Source organism: Oreochromis niloticus, linkage group LG23 (genome assembly GCF_001858045.2).
Source record: "Oreochromis niloticus isolate F11D_XX linkage group LG23, O_niloticus_UMD_NMBU, whole genome shotgun sequence".
Lineage (NCBI taxonomy): Eukaryota > Metazoa > Chordata > Actinopteri > Cichliformes > Cichlidae > Oreochromis > Oreochromis niloticus.
Genome location: NC_031986.2, coordinates 41,522,412 through 41,540,941, shown reverse-complemented (window position 1 = coordinate 41,540,941; position 18,530 = coordinate 41,522,412). Strand labels below are relative to the sequence as shown.

At 40.2% G+C, this 18,530-nt stretch overlaps 1 protein-coding gene across 3 annotated transcripts in view; it reads right to left on the bottom strand.

Moving 5' to 3' along the window:
* Positions 1-18,530, bottom strand: part of agbl4 (AGBL carboxypeptidase 4) — a 331,146-nt gene that overhangs the window by 98,946 nt on the left and 213,670 nt on the right. For all 3 annotated transcript variants that reach the window (XM_025902946.1, XM_025902945.1, XM_019351390.2), the window contains one exon: positions 13,605-13,644. In XM_025902946.1, coding sequence (XP_025758731.1) covers positions 13,605-13,644 — 40 coding nt within the window. The remainder of the gene's footprint in view (positions 1-13,604; positions 13,645-18,530) is intronic.

Genomic DNA, 18,530 nt, shown 5'->3' with positions numbered 1-18,530 from the left:
GCTGGTGGGCAGGCTTTGGTCTGTGGGAATACAGCTCATCTTAATGGTATTTTCCCCCCTTTTCCTCCTCTTCCCTGTGCTTCTCTTACCCTTTCCTCCAGGGCAGCTGTCAGACAGAGACGGAGGCAGCCAGAGAACTTTTCATTGCAGCTGTAACAGACAGCGGGGAGCCGCTGGGATTGGACGAGCGACCAAAGCCGCCCGTCATGCAGAGGGGCAGCCAGGCTCACAGGTGCATAACATCTGACAGATAATAGCAGATAAAACCTGGGCCAACCAGCAGCCCGCTCCTCACTGGGGGATGGAAGACCTGTGGTGATGGGTGGGGGATCAGATCGGGGTTGCAGGGGCATGATGAGGGCCAAAGAGCTTTGACAACTAACGGCCTTTATTTAACCACCAACTGGCCATCCACAGACCCACGCCCACACACAGTAGTCAAGGACAGACAAGGTCACTGACCTCAAATCTCTCCACAAAATGACCACTGCAGCTTACTGTACACCTGGGCAGGTTAACACTGAATCTGAGCTTAATGTTGTGCAGCTGCTGTGTTTGAAAAGCCAACAATCTGCTTATTTTTTCCCCCACATTACTTTATTTTCTTTTAAGAGCTTGCACTAATTTCAACTGAAAGAGTTGTGAGTCTCTAAAGGACAGTAGAGTTTATCTTCTATGCTTCCATTAACATCTTAATTTATATCTAAATCTGCAATGCAAATGGACCTGTTTCAGTTAAAAAAATAATGGTGACAAAACACATTTAAATCTGTGTACTTATATGCAGTGGTGTCCATTTACATTGGCCCTACTTTATGCCTACCTGTCACTACCTGTCAGATATTTCCCAAGAAATTCTTTCCTCTACATCAAAAAGACAACACAAACAGCATAACATTGCATTTTCTCTGTTCTTCAGCCAGGACACACACACACACACACACTTCCTGAGATCCTTGCTTTCAGTGTGAAAAAGAAAGCCACGTCATGCTGTCCAGATGCAGGATGCCAGCTGATGTGACAATGGGAAACACTGTTTGTCTCCCGGTGCTGAGAGACACATTTAGTTTTATGGATGAGAAAACAGTCAACACAAATCTGGCAATCACCCGCTGAAAGGCCTGAAACACACAGGCACACTACAGTCAGCCCACCGAGCAGGAACCAGGTCAGGTACAAATGGTAAAATGTTTCCTGTAACGAAAACCATTCAGTCTCCAAATAACACGTTTCCAAATAAAGAAACACAGAATTAAGCCTAAACATCACCATTCCCTTCCTGAATGTCTGCTTTAAGCGGTTTGTTGACTATGATTGGCCAGTAAAGCTCTATCTGTATAGTTCCTTGGTCTCCAACAGAGGTCAGTACAAAGTCACACACACACACAAACAGAACAGCAGAAACACATAATGAGCTGAGGAACTTTCTAGATTGAAATGACTTCAGTGTCTGGAGCGGCAATTAAAAAAGAATCTACCCTACAGAAATAAATTATGTATATTTTTTTATTTATACATTCAGGACTCAACATACACACCCGTTGTGCCACATGCTCCAAACATAGATCTGACAGAAGGACTAAGGCTGAAAATGACCTTCAACCAGACATTGAGTCTCTTGGCAGTTTACTGTATGTATACCAGCAGTATGTCCTGCTTTAACGGTGCGGTACTTTTAATGCCTTGTCATAGTCAAAACTATAGATTAAAAGAGAAAGTAAAGTAACTCGAATAAATGAATAATTATCATCCTGAAAGCTCTAAAGCAAGGAGAACTGCAATAAGTTGGAAAAAGTAATATAGTAGTTGTTTAGAGAGACAAGGTCCTCTAAAGACACACACACACACGCGCACACACACAGAGAGTGCAAAAACTCACTCCACCAGCCATAACACAGAGACAGAATGGCATCAACCTCTATTATCTAGTCCCTATGCTGCTAACACAAAAGGCTCCCTGGAACAAAAATCCAATCAGTCCTCTCTAGGAGGATTTGCTCCACAGCAGTGCTCAGCAACACTGGTGGCTCTGCTGGTGACAAAGAAATAATCTCAGAGCCCACAGCCTGTTCACAGACTGTTTACTGCCTTCGTCACATCGTCCTTTTAGAAAGAGGACAGAGTCTGTGCTTCTATGTTGTCATTTTAGTGTCCTCTGAGTTTAGCCCCGACACCCCCACCCCCCATCTCTCTCCCCTTTTCTGTATGCAAAAACATGAAACACATGGTTGGCTGTGGGTACAGTGCATGAAATTACTGTATTTGTAACACAGCGAATATTTATTCTAAGCATTATCAGGATAAGCTTGAGAAAAAGAACCTCCCGGCATATGGGCTATATAGAAACAGGTGTTAAATAATTGTTTGATGACAAACAATTTCAAAATATTTTCAATATTGTGCTGCCCCTAACTCTCTCCCTGCCTCTGGCTCCTCTCTCTCTCAGTCCTCCATTCTTTGTCTGGTAAATTATCACACTCGTTCTCCATTCATTAGCATGCTGCTGCTTATTTAGCTACGCTGCTGAGAAGCCTTCAACAAAATCAACTGGAAAATACTCAATATGAGGCGGCCAGCGCAGCCCTCTTCTTTCCTCCCACCCGTCCTTCATCTACTTCGCTGTTTGTTTCTTAAACCACATCAAAATGGAAGCATAGGACCCCCATAATAAAGAGAAGGGAGATAAAATATGCAAATTCACAGAGAAAGGATAAAATTAGGGCAGTAATAGGAGGTGTTGTTTTCACAGCTGCTCATTTACACAAAAGCCAGATAGTATTTTTTAATATAAATAATCTGGTTCCTTTTTTTCTACTTTTTCTTTCCTCCTTTTTTCCCTCTAGGTGTAAAATCATACTTCCAAACCACTGAAAACAAAATCTCTGCAGCTTGACAATCTGAAAGTCAGTCAAGCTTGTACTCATCGAGACACTTGATCAGTGCAGGTTTGTACACCAGGAACCAGGAGGTCACACACAGGTTGTTCCACAGTTCTTTTTTCACCTTTTCTCAGTAAACCCAGGCTGGCTGGAAATGCTGCTTCCTCCTCTGAAGTCAGCAAAAAAGACTATTCTCAGTGTGGAAGCTGCTACAGACTACAGTAGGTGGACCAGGTGATAGGGCGACAATGTGTAAGTAGCTCAGAAGTATTTAGACCAACACATCATACAGCATAATAGCTTCGCAGTGTAACAGTGTTACCAACTGGAGAAAAAAAAAAGGAGACCTAATTAACATTTCAGAGAAACAGAGTGAGCTTGGCTAAAAGGTGCTAAAGACAAAAGTGTAATTGCTTTGTTGCTTCTAAGCTCTGGGATGTGTGGCTATGAAAAGATGGAAGTAAATGAAAAGAAAAACGTCACAAATAAATGCAGATTTCTTATGTTTGAGCCCAACTCAAAGGGGAATTTGGTCTGACAGATAAAGCTCAGCTGATGAAAGTCTACAGCCGAGCGAAAAGAAACTGCTACACACGAGCGGGTTAACTTCAATTATTTTTTTCCTGCAAGATTAAAGACGGAAAGATTACTGTTCTGGCACAAACATCTTTTCATTAAAGTAAATCAGAAATTGTATCAACATAAACTTAAAATAATAATCTCTTTTGTATTTCACAAAGCGAGGATGTCACAGGTTTTAGAGACACTCTTTGGACACTAATACTGTGGCTCAACTCAACAGATGCAATTTTCATGAAGGCCATGAAAAGTACATCAGATTCAAACTAAATGAAACACCACAACAAGGACATGACTTCACAATACATCACTGCATTGTTCTGTCAGAGACTTTTATCTGTTCAATAAAGAAGAAGGTCAGGCTGCTGTATCGTACGAATGACAGGAAAAATACTTTGCTGACCCCAAGCTCACGCAGGAGACGGTTTAGTTTAAAGAAACCGACAACGTGTTCTGGTGTTTTCTGAAGCGTTATTCAAATACTGAGACACTGTAAAGACTGTACGTGTCTGTGGAAAACAATACAGGGAATTTATAGGTTACGTTTTTAAGCTGAGGAACCTTAACATGTCTGTTTATGTTTTTGTAAGCAAAAGAAGCAGTCAATTACGTGGCTGAGCATTTCCACCTTAGAACTGTAGAGTATCATTTCCTCCTGTTTAAAGAATATAATGCTTATTCTGCAGTTCATAGCAGGATAACCTATATTAACAGTAAGTTACAGAATCAACTTTTTTTTTGTTATGTGCAATCTTCAGGGCTTTATAACTTGACATGTAGGAAAGAGCAGCAGCTTTGTGTCTGAAATTGGTGTAAGATGAATTTGTTTGAATCCTCTAAGTTAGGGGTGTCAAACATAAGGGCTGGGGGCCCGAATCAGCCGAGCACAGACTACAATCCGGCCCACTGGACAGCTTTGGGAAATGTGAAGGAGGGCATAAACTGTATTTTTTATACATTTTACAGCATTTTCCTACTGACAAAAATCTCCCATATGGATATTCATACTACACCAACATAATTAAGTAAAAGTAAAATAATTAAATGAGCTGTTTTTTCAATAATGTTGGATTTTTTAAAAAGTAGGCCAACAGTTAAAAAACAAAAACAAACAAAATAAAGAAATTACATTTTCTGTAATTTCTTTCTCACAATATGAGCCCAAAGTGTCGACAGATTTCGTTAAGTTATTACAGCAGCATTTAATTATTTATTATGTATAAAAACAGAGACATAATGTTCACACTGCACTTATGTTAAGACATCATTGACAGAAAGAGGAGTTTCACTGGTCTACTTAAGAGCAAGATAATTAAATGAGTTTGACATCCATGCTCTACGTCCTTTACATGTTATCTAAACAACAAAGTTAATACTAGCAACCGCCAGTATTAACTCGTCGGCCTCCTAATAGACACACCCATCGTATCAATTTCAAAATCCTACATCACCTTGTTCTCAAGTCATTACATTCACAGCATTTTCAGAAAACTTACTCTGACCTTCAGGTCGAGGTCACCGAGATTCAAACTTGTCTGAGATTTTTATTAGATACAACTACGGTATCAATTTGAGAATCCTGGGTCACTTCCTTCTCGAGTTATCACATTGACAAGATTTTCATAAAACTTGACCTTTGACCCTGACCTTCAGGTCGAGGTCACTGAGATTCAAACTTTTCCGAGATTTTTAGCCGACACATCTGTGGTACCAATTTGAAGCTCCTATGTCATCTTGTTCGGACAGCGTCCGCCCAGCGGGGTGACGTCAGTACCCCATCAGCCTTTTACGACTGAAGGGTAAAGAATGATGTGCCTCTTTAACCAAGATGCAATAATATTTAGAATTTTAATACTACACACCATACGCATACCACTGCTTTTAAAATGCTTCCCACGCTACAATATTCGACCTGTAACTATACATATCTGTAATGAAAGATTCACACACTCACTGTTCAAACTGTGACCTTTGACCTAAGAGATATATACTGTGGTTTCGTCTGGTGAAAGCAAAGCACAGAACACAAAGAATATCTGTAAAAAGACGGACTCTAATGAAGAACATTTCTATTCTGTTCTGACAGAAACAGCAGGAAAATGGAGATACAAAGGGAGAAGTGATAGACTGAAAGAAAAGAAAGTCAGAAGAGAGATCTGAGAACTGCCTATTATCTCCACGCTGCCTCATTGCGTTAGACACACATGCTGCACGCTTCTGTGCACAAACCCAAAAGCGTGCGCACGAGAACGCGCACGCACTCAGACACCCTCCTCTCAAATCGGCCCAGATCTCATGAATATGATTGACCTTTTTTCCACTGTAATGCTGAGAGTGCATAAAGGGGAAAGGAGAAACTAAACAGAGGCAAGCAGAGTTAATTTAGAACAACACATTATTGGGTGCTGACTGCAGATATGGAAAAGGACAATCTAATCGATAAGCCAAAAGAATGACAATGGCCTCTCAAATCAATGCCTGCACCCCATTTTCTCACTGTGAAAAGACAAAGCCTTTAATGCAGGTGTTGCTGCTGTTGTGCCTGTTTGTGTGTGTGTGTGTGTGTGTGTGTGTGCGTTATGCGTTAATGTGTGTGTACGTACCTGGCTGCTGCTGTGGTGGAACAGTTGCCAGGACTAATCATTATTTAGTTGTGGTGGGGCTGGAAAGGTCAGCAGTCTGAAATGTCAGGCTGTGTTCAACAGGAGCCAGATGCAGTCGTGCGCCGCTCAAGTGTCCAATTAAAGAAGGCCGAGTGAGGTTTGAGTGGGTCTGTGTGTGGGAGTGTGTGTGAAATGAGAAAGATGGAGGGATCAGATACTGAGTGTTTTGTTTGGGCTTTCCTAAATATCTGTATATAGGACCTGAATACACCATATAAAGTATATATATACACTCGAGCAGGCTTTTGTCAGGGTAGCCTCAGAAACGACTAACGAGCTATTCGCTAATCAATACAATCTCTCAGTCAGCATTTCTTGCAGTGGTCTTTCTGAAGTCCCGGGGTTTACAGTCTAAGACGCCACGTCATCCACAAGTTAAGGAGGATTTCTTTGCGAGCACAGAAAGACATAAAGCTCCACTAAAAGAGTGGTAGAGAAGGTACTTTGATCACTGAAACTTTTTAGTGTTAATCTCCAGGGTCTAAAAAAGAAGGGCTGCAACTCCTCCGCTCTGTCGGGCTGTGACGTGTAGTCTGCTAACATCAGTTTGGGGGCTTCCAGAATAGGAAGGACTGTTTATTGAAGCCCAGTGCAGACATAAATATTGAATATACTATATTAGATCATTTAAAAAAAAATCTATTATTCATGTAAATATATGAACATGCCGTCAGAGGCACTTTGAATGAGATTTTCTTACTTTCGGGACAGAACCTGGAAGCTGCGGTGTCGCTTTAGCTCCCTGTTAGATTTATTTATTATGTGTGAATATGTGTTTTAGTGTGAGTCACTCTTCAGAGTGGCTAATGAACATCATTAGAGACAGAAGCTAACAGAGCGGCAGGGGCAGAATCCTCATCAAATCTTTTCTTTTCTTTTTTCTTTTCCTTTACACACAGTACGTTATGAAGCCACTTGAGACTATTAGTTTATTTATACCCTGTGATTCCTCCTCTTCACGCTATGAAGCAAGATGAGGCAAAGTAAATAAAAGCACAAGGAAAGGAGGAAAAGGATGCAGAAGGAACGGGCAAATGTTTCACAACAATGCCACTTTGATAAAACAAGATTACTAATAAATAGCTGCAGATAACGAGTGCCGTTAAGTCAAATGAGCAGAGGACGAAGCGTCAACGGCAAACAGGGAGGCAGGTGGTTGGTGGACGAGGAGAAAAGGAGAAAAGGAGCAAAGGAGCGGAAACTCCTTTAATCTGCAGGGGGAAGGAGAGAGTGTCCTGCCTGTGTTTCCCTATCAGAATCACTCATCTGAAAGCTTCACTTGCTCTTCATACAGCCATCATAATAACCTTCACCACATCCACAGTGTGTGTGTGTGTAAATGTGCACATCTGCTCACCTACTGTGAATAGTAATAAGCAGCAGGGCATGATAAAATATGTCTGCCAAGTTAAGGATATAATAGACTTCCCTTCAAGGCCACTCATAACAACAACCTGAATAATGACCTGCATTAATTTACACAGCACACTGAGCTCTACACTGGTCAGAGAAGGAATCCTTTCAGTAAGAAATAATTGAAAGCTATTTCAGTCTGTAGAGGGTCCCTCTGTGGGTGTAGACTAAACCCTGAAGGAAGGCACTCCTGCTGTGCACATTACTGTAAGCTAGACCTAAGAAGGAGGTGGCGAGTTTCAAGCAGCTTTAATGTAAATTAAATAAGCAAGTGTCATTTTAACAGGACACCTCGTTATCGCCTTAGATTAACTATGTGGCAACAGAAAACATTTTATAGCGATAAAAAACCACGTTGCCCAGCAGTTATTAGGCAGTGCTGTCTGATACAGACCTTTAGGTCGTCATGTAGAACTAAAACTTTAAGCTGCATAGTGGTAAACAAATCAAAAAAATGAAATTGTGTTAAAGCATTCAAATATGTGGAGCCACATGTTTGACATGCCAGACTTTTACTCTGGATGCGCTTCCTAATCCAACCCCAAAGGGATTTGTGTCACATAGCGGCTCCAAAGTGTAGTAGTTTACAACTCTGCCTGTTAACTGATAGCGCCTCGATGTAGTAATTGAACTAAATTGCAATAGAAGAAACGGAAGAAAATAAAGGACTGTTACCCTCTTCTATGCAACAGGTCGGAAGAAGAAAAAAATTGTCACAGTCCTGGACTTTTGGTTCATGACTTTGCCTTCTTGATTTTATTATTACTCTAGTCTCCCCATGTGTTTCCATGTTTGCATTTCTTCTTTGTGCTCCTGTTTCCTACTGTCCCTGTATTATGTTTAGTTAGTGTGGATCTTCTTGTTTTGGTATTTACTTGATGTTCTTACTTCCTGTCTTGCTGAGCATCTTGATTACTAAGTGTCTTCCTCTTTTCCTTTGTCCGTTGTGCTCCTCTGTTCATCTGAATTTATTCTTGTGTTTTGTAATAATTTTGGGATTTCTCTTTTTTTATGCTTTGTTAATGTTTGCAGTTCCAAAACAGCAGAAAACTGTTCTGCTTTCCATTTAGGTCAACCTCTGAAGGAACCAAAGAAAAGAAAGACCAAAATTTGTGCCTGATCTCACACATGAGTAATCAGCAATATCCAAGCCCTAAAAAATCACTAATGAATATTTCCATTACGCTTCTACGGATATAAAATGAAACTCTTGGTACATCATTTTTCATGTCATATTATTCAAACCTTTTTTTAAAATGGAAATAAAAATCAATGTTACCCAAGTTTCCATTTTGGCTATCAGAAGCTAAGAGCTATGATAGCACAATTACCCAAACAGGTAGGAAATGTTTGGTCACGAGAGTGCTGTGACTCACTCATATCTACTTATGATATATATAAGTAGATATGAGTGATATATAAGGTCTGCTGAGTCATACCCAAGCACAAATAGGGTTACTGACAGTGATCATTGCTAGAACGATGATACAAATCTCTGAACAGATCTCAGAATGTGAAACAGAAAGAGGTGGTCATAAATCTACTTGGCATAATGTTCAGGTTTTCTTCAAAGTGCCAACATCTTAAAAACCCAACATTGATGTTTGGACTTTGTAAGACAATTAGAGTCACTGCAGTATTAACCAGGTGTAAAAGTGGGACTTAACACGTGGGAGAACTCTAAGAACGGGCGTGGCAGTGCAGCACAGGGAAAAGAAACACTTCAAAATAAATCATGTAGTAGAGTTATTTTCTTTGTGTTTCTTAGGTTTACTACTCTTTGTTGTTTTAGACAATTTAATGTAACGAGATGTAAACAGATGTTACTGTATGTGTGCTATCATAACTGTGTTCCTGCCCTTAGCCAGTGTGAATGCAGGATTCGACAAGTGAAACTAAACAGCAGCATCAGCCTAAATTTAAACTGACAACTGCTACTGTTGATCTCACTCAGTGGTTTTCACAGTTTTTCTGACATGTCCCACTCCAGAAGAAGAAAAAAAGTTGACAGTTTTTTATCAAACATTAACAATAAAAAAAAGGATCTGTGTTGAATTTAACTATTAAAAAAAGGTGCATATCATCAATGCAATTTCACTAATTAACACCTATTTTTTTTCACATTTTTCACATGGTTATTCCCCCCCTCATCACCACGGCCTGCACTACAGTTTGATAATCCAAAGGCCCCATTATGCTCAACGTTCTCCCCCTGGTGAATAGCACTATACGAGAAAGTGACATCACTTCTGCTGGCACAAGCACAATACCCCTCTGGTGGCAGTTCATCAGGTTGCGCACCTCTCGAGAAGCGCACATGCTGCAGCCACATCCAAGTTTAAGACACGAGTGTACAACTGACTCAGTTTTTTTCACCATTTCAATGACATATCAGTACAGGAAGTCAGAGATTCAAAGATTATACAGTGGAAGACGTTCCAACAGTTTGGAAAGATGAGACTTTCTGGAAAACAAAAACCCCTCCTGTTTTGACTTCTTCTTGTGCCATAGGCACTAATATAAGTGCTGTGGTGATGGATCGTGGAGTGCAAAGCAATCAAAGCAGTGGGTATACTGGGGCCCTGAGAGTGGCCATGAAGACCACTGCCTGCTCTGCACCAGTCCAACATGGACTCCAACTGGACAACAATAGTGCTAAATAACAAGTATAGCTTACACTAAACAGCCTATCATTTTCATACCATTCGAAAAACACAATGATTGTACTACAATTTAGTTGTTTGATACCAGATACCTGGTTAACCAGATAACCTAAGATCCACCGCAGTTAACATAAGGACATCACACCTGAGGATTAAAGATTTAGGCTATCAAACGCCACTTGCTGAGCAGTGCTTCCCTTTAAAAACGCTGTTGTTTTTGCTCACTTTCACCCACAGTAGTAACACATACACTGTTATCATTAGGACAAAAAGACAGAGAGAAAGCCACTCTGCAAACATCTTCCCATTTTTAGAGGTGATATTTGAAGGTAACAACATGCTTCAAGAAGCTGTTCTATGTTTCATAACAACAAAAGCTGAAGATCCTTTTCACCTCTGACCAGAAGCTTGCACAAAACAAAACAGTTAACCAGAATTCTTTCAGGGGCCTGACTAAAGCCTGTGAATAGCTGTGCTCAAAAGGCAGAAGAGACAAGAACAAGACCTGAAATGACCGGCGTTTACTGAAGATGAAAAAGAGGACGACAGTGTTGAAGAATCAATGGTTCTCTCTTTTTTGCACAAACTGAGGTAAATCATAAACCATCCATAAAAAAATATAATCCAAGACAGATTTTTTTCCTTACCTACCTTGCTCTGATATTTTTCAAAGCGGGCCACATTCATTCACTACAAACCAATGTACATGGAAATGTATACATCCTTTTGAGACACGATAGTGGGATGAAGAAATGCATTTGTGAATACGCTGACAGCGTCTAGCACTGCATTTAATCAAATGTGTTTTTGATGTGATATATCACATCTCAGCTCTAAACAGTAAATGTCCGGACGGCGCGTGATGCCTTTCTCTCTCACTCGACCACGCAAAGTGATGCTCTAAAATCTTTCTTACACTCTTCCTCAATTTCCCCACCTTTTCTTTCTGTGCGGCTGCTCTCTGTCAAACAGTGAAAGCCATGGGTGGGTTGCGCCTAAACTCAAGGCCTGAGCAACAGCTGCAAAGCAAACCTGCTAAATTAACCGGGTCTCCATGAGCTTCACATATGCATTATTCTAATCAAAGCATATTAGATCATCCAGATACCTTAGACATATGGGTCTCTGTATTCTCATGCCGTCACCATCTGTTTCTCCTCCCCCGTTTTTCGAATTTTTTCCCCCCTTGCTCTCCATCTGAGTAAATCCCTCGTTCACACAGCTGCCTCTCTGAGAGACTGGCATAGATTTCTAACATCGCAACTACTTTGCGATACGTTTCCACATCGAGTCAAACTTGGAGCACCATATGTGTGCATAACCACATGTTATGAGTTTGAGCTACATGGTGGATGTAAATCAAACTAGTTTGGAGAAAACGTACGCACATTATGTGCCTCGTGTCAGCTGAAAAGGAGACGAAATCCAGTAACAAACTGTTCACAAACAAATTATTCTCTCAAAGAGAAACTGACAGATAATGTTAAATTCTTATTGGATGCTGAAATTTTCAGATGAGCAACAAAAATCCTGTTTTTCACCTACTCAATTTAAAAGCTACTATTGAATGAAAATCAGCATTTACATAATGAATATATTAAAACCTTTGTATTTTAAAGTTGCTTGCTCCTGGTTGTCTGTATATTATCAGCGCCAATACAATCTACAATGCTGTACAATGTTTATTTGTGCATATTTGTTTCAGGGATGTGCACTAAGGAGGAGGAGGAGTGCATGAGAATCATTGTAGTTGATGTTTCTACAAGGATTTTAGACATTAACCAGAGTTACAGGGATATACAAGACAACCCAAACATGCAACATACACAGAGTATTTCCCACTGCCTCTCAGTCTGCCACTTTTATTTACTCACCAGAGCTGCTTCTGCTAAGTCTATGTTTAAAATGTCTCAGGTATGGGCAAAGCAGAAGTGTGAACACAGGAAGACAGGAAGTAAAGAAGCAAGGTGGAAAGTGAGCAGGTAAGATGTGTGCAAACTGTCTATTTCTGCAGCATTTTGATGGACACTGTTTTCACTCATCAGATTTAGGATTTTAGTTTATTACATATACATTTGTTATACAGTGATTCTCAGCTGGAAAAGGGTGGAGTGGGTCTCGTACGCAAGTCAGGAGATAGGATTGACAGACTCCACTAATTAATGGGGTTAAGTTAACTGGTGATTCTAAATTTCCCATAGGTGTGAATGTGAGTGTAAATGGTCGTCTGTCTTTCTGTTTTAGCCCTGCCTCTGACTGGTGACCTGTCCAGCGTGTACCTCGCGTCTCACCCCATGGTAACTGGGATAAGTTCCAGGCCCCCTGCTACCCTGATAAAGATAATTGGAAGAGAATGGAAGGATGGATTTGTATGACTCATATCCTGCTTAGATTTGTTTCCTTTTACATTATTATTACTAATAAATGTCATAATACTGGGTGGCATACAGAAACTGTATAAACTTGGAGAAGAGACCAGTAAAGAGGGAATGGGTGTGGGTCACATTTTATGCTTCAGTGCAAAATAACTTACCTGACTTTTTTATTTTTCTGACATTACACATCCAAATATAAGTTGTAACTATGTAGAAACTTCTGCACAAGTCTGTTGCTCTGGATCTGATTGTGCTTCAAATGTTAGTAACTGGCATCTTTTCTAAGGCTGTCATTACATTCAGGACCTTGGGTTGTGGTGCATAACCAGTGTTTTTTTGGTCTTGTTTTCTCTGTGCAAGCTGAAAAATCACAGCAGACAGTGCTTTTCATGATGGGGGCTTTAAAGAGATAGGGTGTGAAGTGCAGTATTTTAGATAGAGGCAAAAGTGTGCAGAATGTGAGAATATAATTTTTGAACAATAAAACATGTTAAACGATTCTGCTAGACATTTAAAATGACAACACACACACACAGACACACACACAGAAACATGCTTTTATATACTCTGAAGATCTGTTTAGGGAACATGCTTGCCCTTATGGCTGCTCTCACTACAGCTGAAATCATGACTTCCATTTAATCCCAAGGTGGAAAGCTTTAGTTACTGGACATTTAAATCATCACACCATGAGACAGGATCCCTTAACACACACTCAAATAACTGACAAGCAGCCATCAAATCAGCAGTGGTTCTGCAGCACAGTTTTTGACAGCACAAACAGTTTTATCGCTGCGTTTCAACTGCCCAGCTGTTCAAGCAGTAACCATTTTAGCAGTTATAGTGGGATAAGAGCGAAATATTTTTGCTTTATTATGTTTTTTTGGGGAAAAGTCAATATCAAACCAGATTATGAAACAGATAAAATACTGAGTGTGCATCAGAGAATGCTTTTAGTGTTGTGTTTTTTGTCCTGCGGTGGTTGGATTGTGGGTGACAATGAAATCCAAGCACAGAAATTCAGGCACCTACCAGAGTTGGTGATGGTTAACAGGTCTAGACGCCTTTGTTGCTGGAAGAAAAGGAGAGAATAAAAGAAGTCAAATGTCACGAAATAATCAATCACATTATTGGGTCTCATTTATAAACCCTGCAGAGATGCTCAAATTTGCCAAATTAGTTTGCAGAGTTTAACAGCTTTCGCAGTTGATGGTAAAATAAGATTATTTACTAAAGTTATTATTTGTCATTTTTTTGAAGCTCTGTGGGTAATTCTGTATCGACGTTTGTTAACATGTGTGGCACGGCTGTTTTTGTAGTTGTATTTTAAGAGTACGGTGATGTCTCAAAAATGGTTTGAGACACTACTCAAACCATTTTTGAGTTTGCAGTCTATTTGCAATCTACAAGTTTGCAAAACCAAACTTGTCTTTTTTTCAAACTTGTTTCCCAAAGCTGTGTGTGCACGTGTGTGAGTGGGTGCACGTGGAAGTGTGATCTCTCGGTTTCGATGGAGTGCGTTTCAAAGAGTGCGCAATTTTACACTTGATGTCTTCGGCAGCTGAGAAGGAGTATTAGGGGGGTGCTAGCTGGCTACCCCTCTCTTTAACCTGCTGGCTTCCTAAACACACACACACACACACACACACGCACACACAATCACAGACATGTACACTTGACTGTCAAGCACTGCAGTAATCAACACCTCAGCCCTCCTCATCCACTAGTCCCCACGGGAAAGAAGATCTTCACATTTTAGGAAAGTATGCACACACACGCACACACACACACACACGCACACACACACACACACACACACAAAACGCATTTGTGTGTATGCATAAACATGCATGAGAGAGTGAGAGAGACGGTATGGCTAGGTCACAGTCAACGCAAGCTTTTGGGTTTAGACATCATTAATATTCAAGCACCACACTAACCAGTTGCTAAGAGGGATAAGCAAAGAGACTCTCAACATACTTGGAGTCCTTCTCTCTTCAAATACAGCACTGCCTGGAGTGGAACTCTCTGATAGGCCTACTAAACACTTATTTTAGTATTTAGCAGATGTTCTTACTCGGAGTGACTTATAATATACAATACAAGTGGAAAGAGGTCCACTGAGTGCACCAGTGGAATGATTTTAGATGCATTTCATCTGCCACTGTAATGACAATCAAGAATGCAGCGAGTCACACTACTCAGTGTTTTAATTCTATAAAATTTACCCAAAATGTTCATGAGATACAAGTGGTGGGATGAAGATAACGATGAGAATGTGCTTTGAGAAATTTTATGTAGACAAAATGTAGGCAGCAGTGGTTTGTAATAAGGTTGTGCTAAATATTTAAAAAAATATTTAAATGTGCTATATTTAAAAAAATAAAGAGTTTCTAATGATACAGTCATACAAGGAAAGATGGAGGATGGAGATGGTGACATGACTAAAATTATTGCAACTGTGTGAAGTGAAATTGCAATCTCATTTCCTCGTGATTGCGTTGAAGACGGGGATCAGATCTGTGACCACTCGCAGCCAGTTTCCATTTTCAAAGCAACTTTGATGCATTGAGATGACAATAAAACAGCAATAAGACCGAGTCAGTCTGCAACTGAATGGGGTCAAACAGGCAATTTCATGCAATCGGTTTGTGATAACGCTGCAATTAACTGAAAAATAAGTGAAAATCGCAAATCTAGTGCCGTCTACATAGGCAGAAATTGACATTCATATTAACCAATTACGTTCAGAACCTCCATAAGTATTGATGTAGTTGCTGCAGGACGGTTATTTAACTGCAACATAAAACAGGTGCTTAACAATCTTGCTTTCGAGTCCCTCATTACAAAAAGACGCGCTGCAGATGAGTTGTGCTCACTGGCACAGACTGACTCAGGGCCAACATGTCGACACTCTGCATTTATAAATCAGACAGTAATTAATTGCAAACTTTCACAAATTAGTCTGAGAGTGACTGCAGTCCAGATCAGACTGTGATTGTTTGGAGACAGGTTGTCCGTGCAACTGCCTTGTAATCAAAAGTGGACAAAAGTAGTAGATGGAAAGCAGTTGGTCTCTGCAACTTGCAGATACACAGATATTTCCTAGTTGCAAGGAGGTTACAGTCCTATATTTACTTTAGTGAGACTAAACCATCGAAAGAAAGCTGAGAAGTATTGTCTTAGTGGTCTGCAAAAGAAGATGCTGAAATGTGATAATATGAGAGGGTGAAGGCATGCAGGTTGATTTACAGGTAGATTTATTTACTTATTTACTTTACTTGAGTAAAATGTCACTCATGCCACACTCACATTACCTTACAGTACATGGAGCAGTGTAAATCTTCATGTTACATATGAATGCACATGTGGCTGTAGTGCTGTATGATACAGTTGTTGTGATGGGAGACCACGTATGCAGTAGAGGTCACTGTGACATCATGAGTCATAGACAAGCTGAGATCAGAAACACACACACACACACACACACACACACACACACACACACACACACACACACACAGAGCCCCTACCGTCTATAGACATCCACGTGCACAGGGCTGTTACTACCACCTTAAGAGATCACAGAGAAACATTGACACCTCTTCTTAAAATTGCTGCTGGACAGCAACAGACCACATTATTTTTGTTTTTTTTTCCAACTTTTTAAAAAATTATATATTTTTCTTTCTTATTTTGTCTGCTTGGATGTGAATTGTTAGATTTGCATGGTCCAGATCAAGTTCTGCATTATGGCAGGCCAGCCCAGTATCACGGCAAAATGTGCAATAGACACGCCGGTCTGCTGTGTCCATGGACACACGTGAAATAGACACGCAAATGTGAAATGGACACGCATGTAGAAGTTGAATTACCAGCATGTAAAAAAAACAAATGCAGAAATGCCTTGTCTTAAGTTTCTTAAAACAGAAGTTTATGCATTAGCAGAGAGGTTGATTAAATTATCACTGGGATTGTGTAGCACCCTCTACTGGCCCTAGAAATCTCTGCAAGTGAAACTGTGGTGGAGTGACTGCTGAAGTGGCATTTAAAAAATGTTTCAGATTTTATTAAGATTATGGTACAGCTGTAGATCTGTTGAATAAGAAAATCAGACATATGTGCGCACAACATGCAGAGCGCCGAGGCACTTTAAACCCTGATAACATTTTAAAATCTATTCTCATACCCAGCCCATCCATACTCTCCTACAAATACACACAGACACACACACACACAGACACACACACACACACACACACACACAGACACACACAGACACACACACACACACACACACTTACTCAATCTGTAACCACCAAATTCAAAGTGTAAGCGCCATTCAGCCTGCCAGTACTTATATACAGATAATGAATCTGTGGTAGAGAATTACAACACACTACCACTGCTTTATCTTCCTGCTGCTTTTGTTAGTCCTCAACATGAATAACGTGCTTAGGAGACACACACACACACACACACACACACACACACACACACACACACACACACACACACACACACACACACACACGCACAGTGAAAAGGGAGCGGGACAGACAGAATCACATTAGTAAAAGCATTTCAGGGCAGAAAATAGGATTGAATTAATCTTCATCAAACATAGCCAAGAGCTGGGGGATCACACCCTGGCTGAAGCCATCCCAGCCTCACTGCCCCCTCACTGTTATAATGTCTGATGAATCAAATACATTAAATATTTGTTTCTGACTAAGTGATTGATTTCATCCTTAAAAAAAAACTTTTGATATTTGACTGCAATGAAATTATACCTTTTATGGCTGACAGCTTAACAGATACTAATTATGCTGGCCTGATGACTGATGGAGTGCACGCTTGAATAAAAATCCAAGAAGGAGAAATTATTATTTGGAAAGAAACCCGTCAGCCTCAAATCCACACATTGTTTACCGCAGGTGAATCCAGACTGAATGCCAGTTTAAGTGTTATTAGGTCAGAAAACAAGAAAACAGTTGGGAGCCAAAGGTGACGGCCACTCCAGCTGTCATCGTAGTCCAGCCAGCCATTGTGGACTCTGGGGCTCTGTGGCCAGCAGCACAGTAAACAACACAGAGACAGACCAAGAGACCAGAGTCACACACTGACTTAAAACTGTGTTATAGGAGACCATAATTAACTTTGTACTCTTATAGGCAACTTTAGCAGTAAGCCTGGGTCAGTGCTTCTGTTCTTCAATATTCAATCTTTACGCCCATAAGTGGAAAGAAGCAATTTTGTAAAGACTTCAAACAAAATGTAAAATTGATATTCTGACTAAAAGATGAACCGCTGCGTTTCTATATAAATGCCTTTATTAGATTCTCTTTTTATTAGTTTCGATTAGTCTCTCTTGAATATTATATATATATATATATATATATATTATAAACAGGCTTCTAATATGACTCCAACAATGTACCCCCCCTCCCAAAAAAAGACAGTATAAATAAGGTCATTAAGAGAACCAATCAGCAGGCCAGATAGCAGACGGTGTCACCATCCTAATCTGGGTGGGAAATGGAGGAGGAGGAAGGAGTCAAATCAAGTGACAGCAGTGGAAAAACCATTAATGTACTAAACCCCTGCTTTATGAGTAAATTAAATATTCATGCACAATCTACCCAAAACCCATTTGCCAACATTTCCTCCAGAATTTACTTTTCATATTTGCTGATTGTTATCATACAGAAAAGAAAGGCTGAGAGAGTCGACGGACAGAAGAGGCAGAGGCCCCGCCTGGTAGGGGTGGGAGGGAGGAGTAGCTAAAATCCCAGCCATCAATTTGTAGCTCATTTCAAATTAATTTAAAGTCAATATGGCTAAATTACACTGCCAAAGCCACCACCCAACTACTTTCACAGTTTTCATTTTTTTTAAATGAATTTGATGCCGTTGAAGGACACTAAAGTTTACCTCCGTGAGCTGGGAAATAGTACA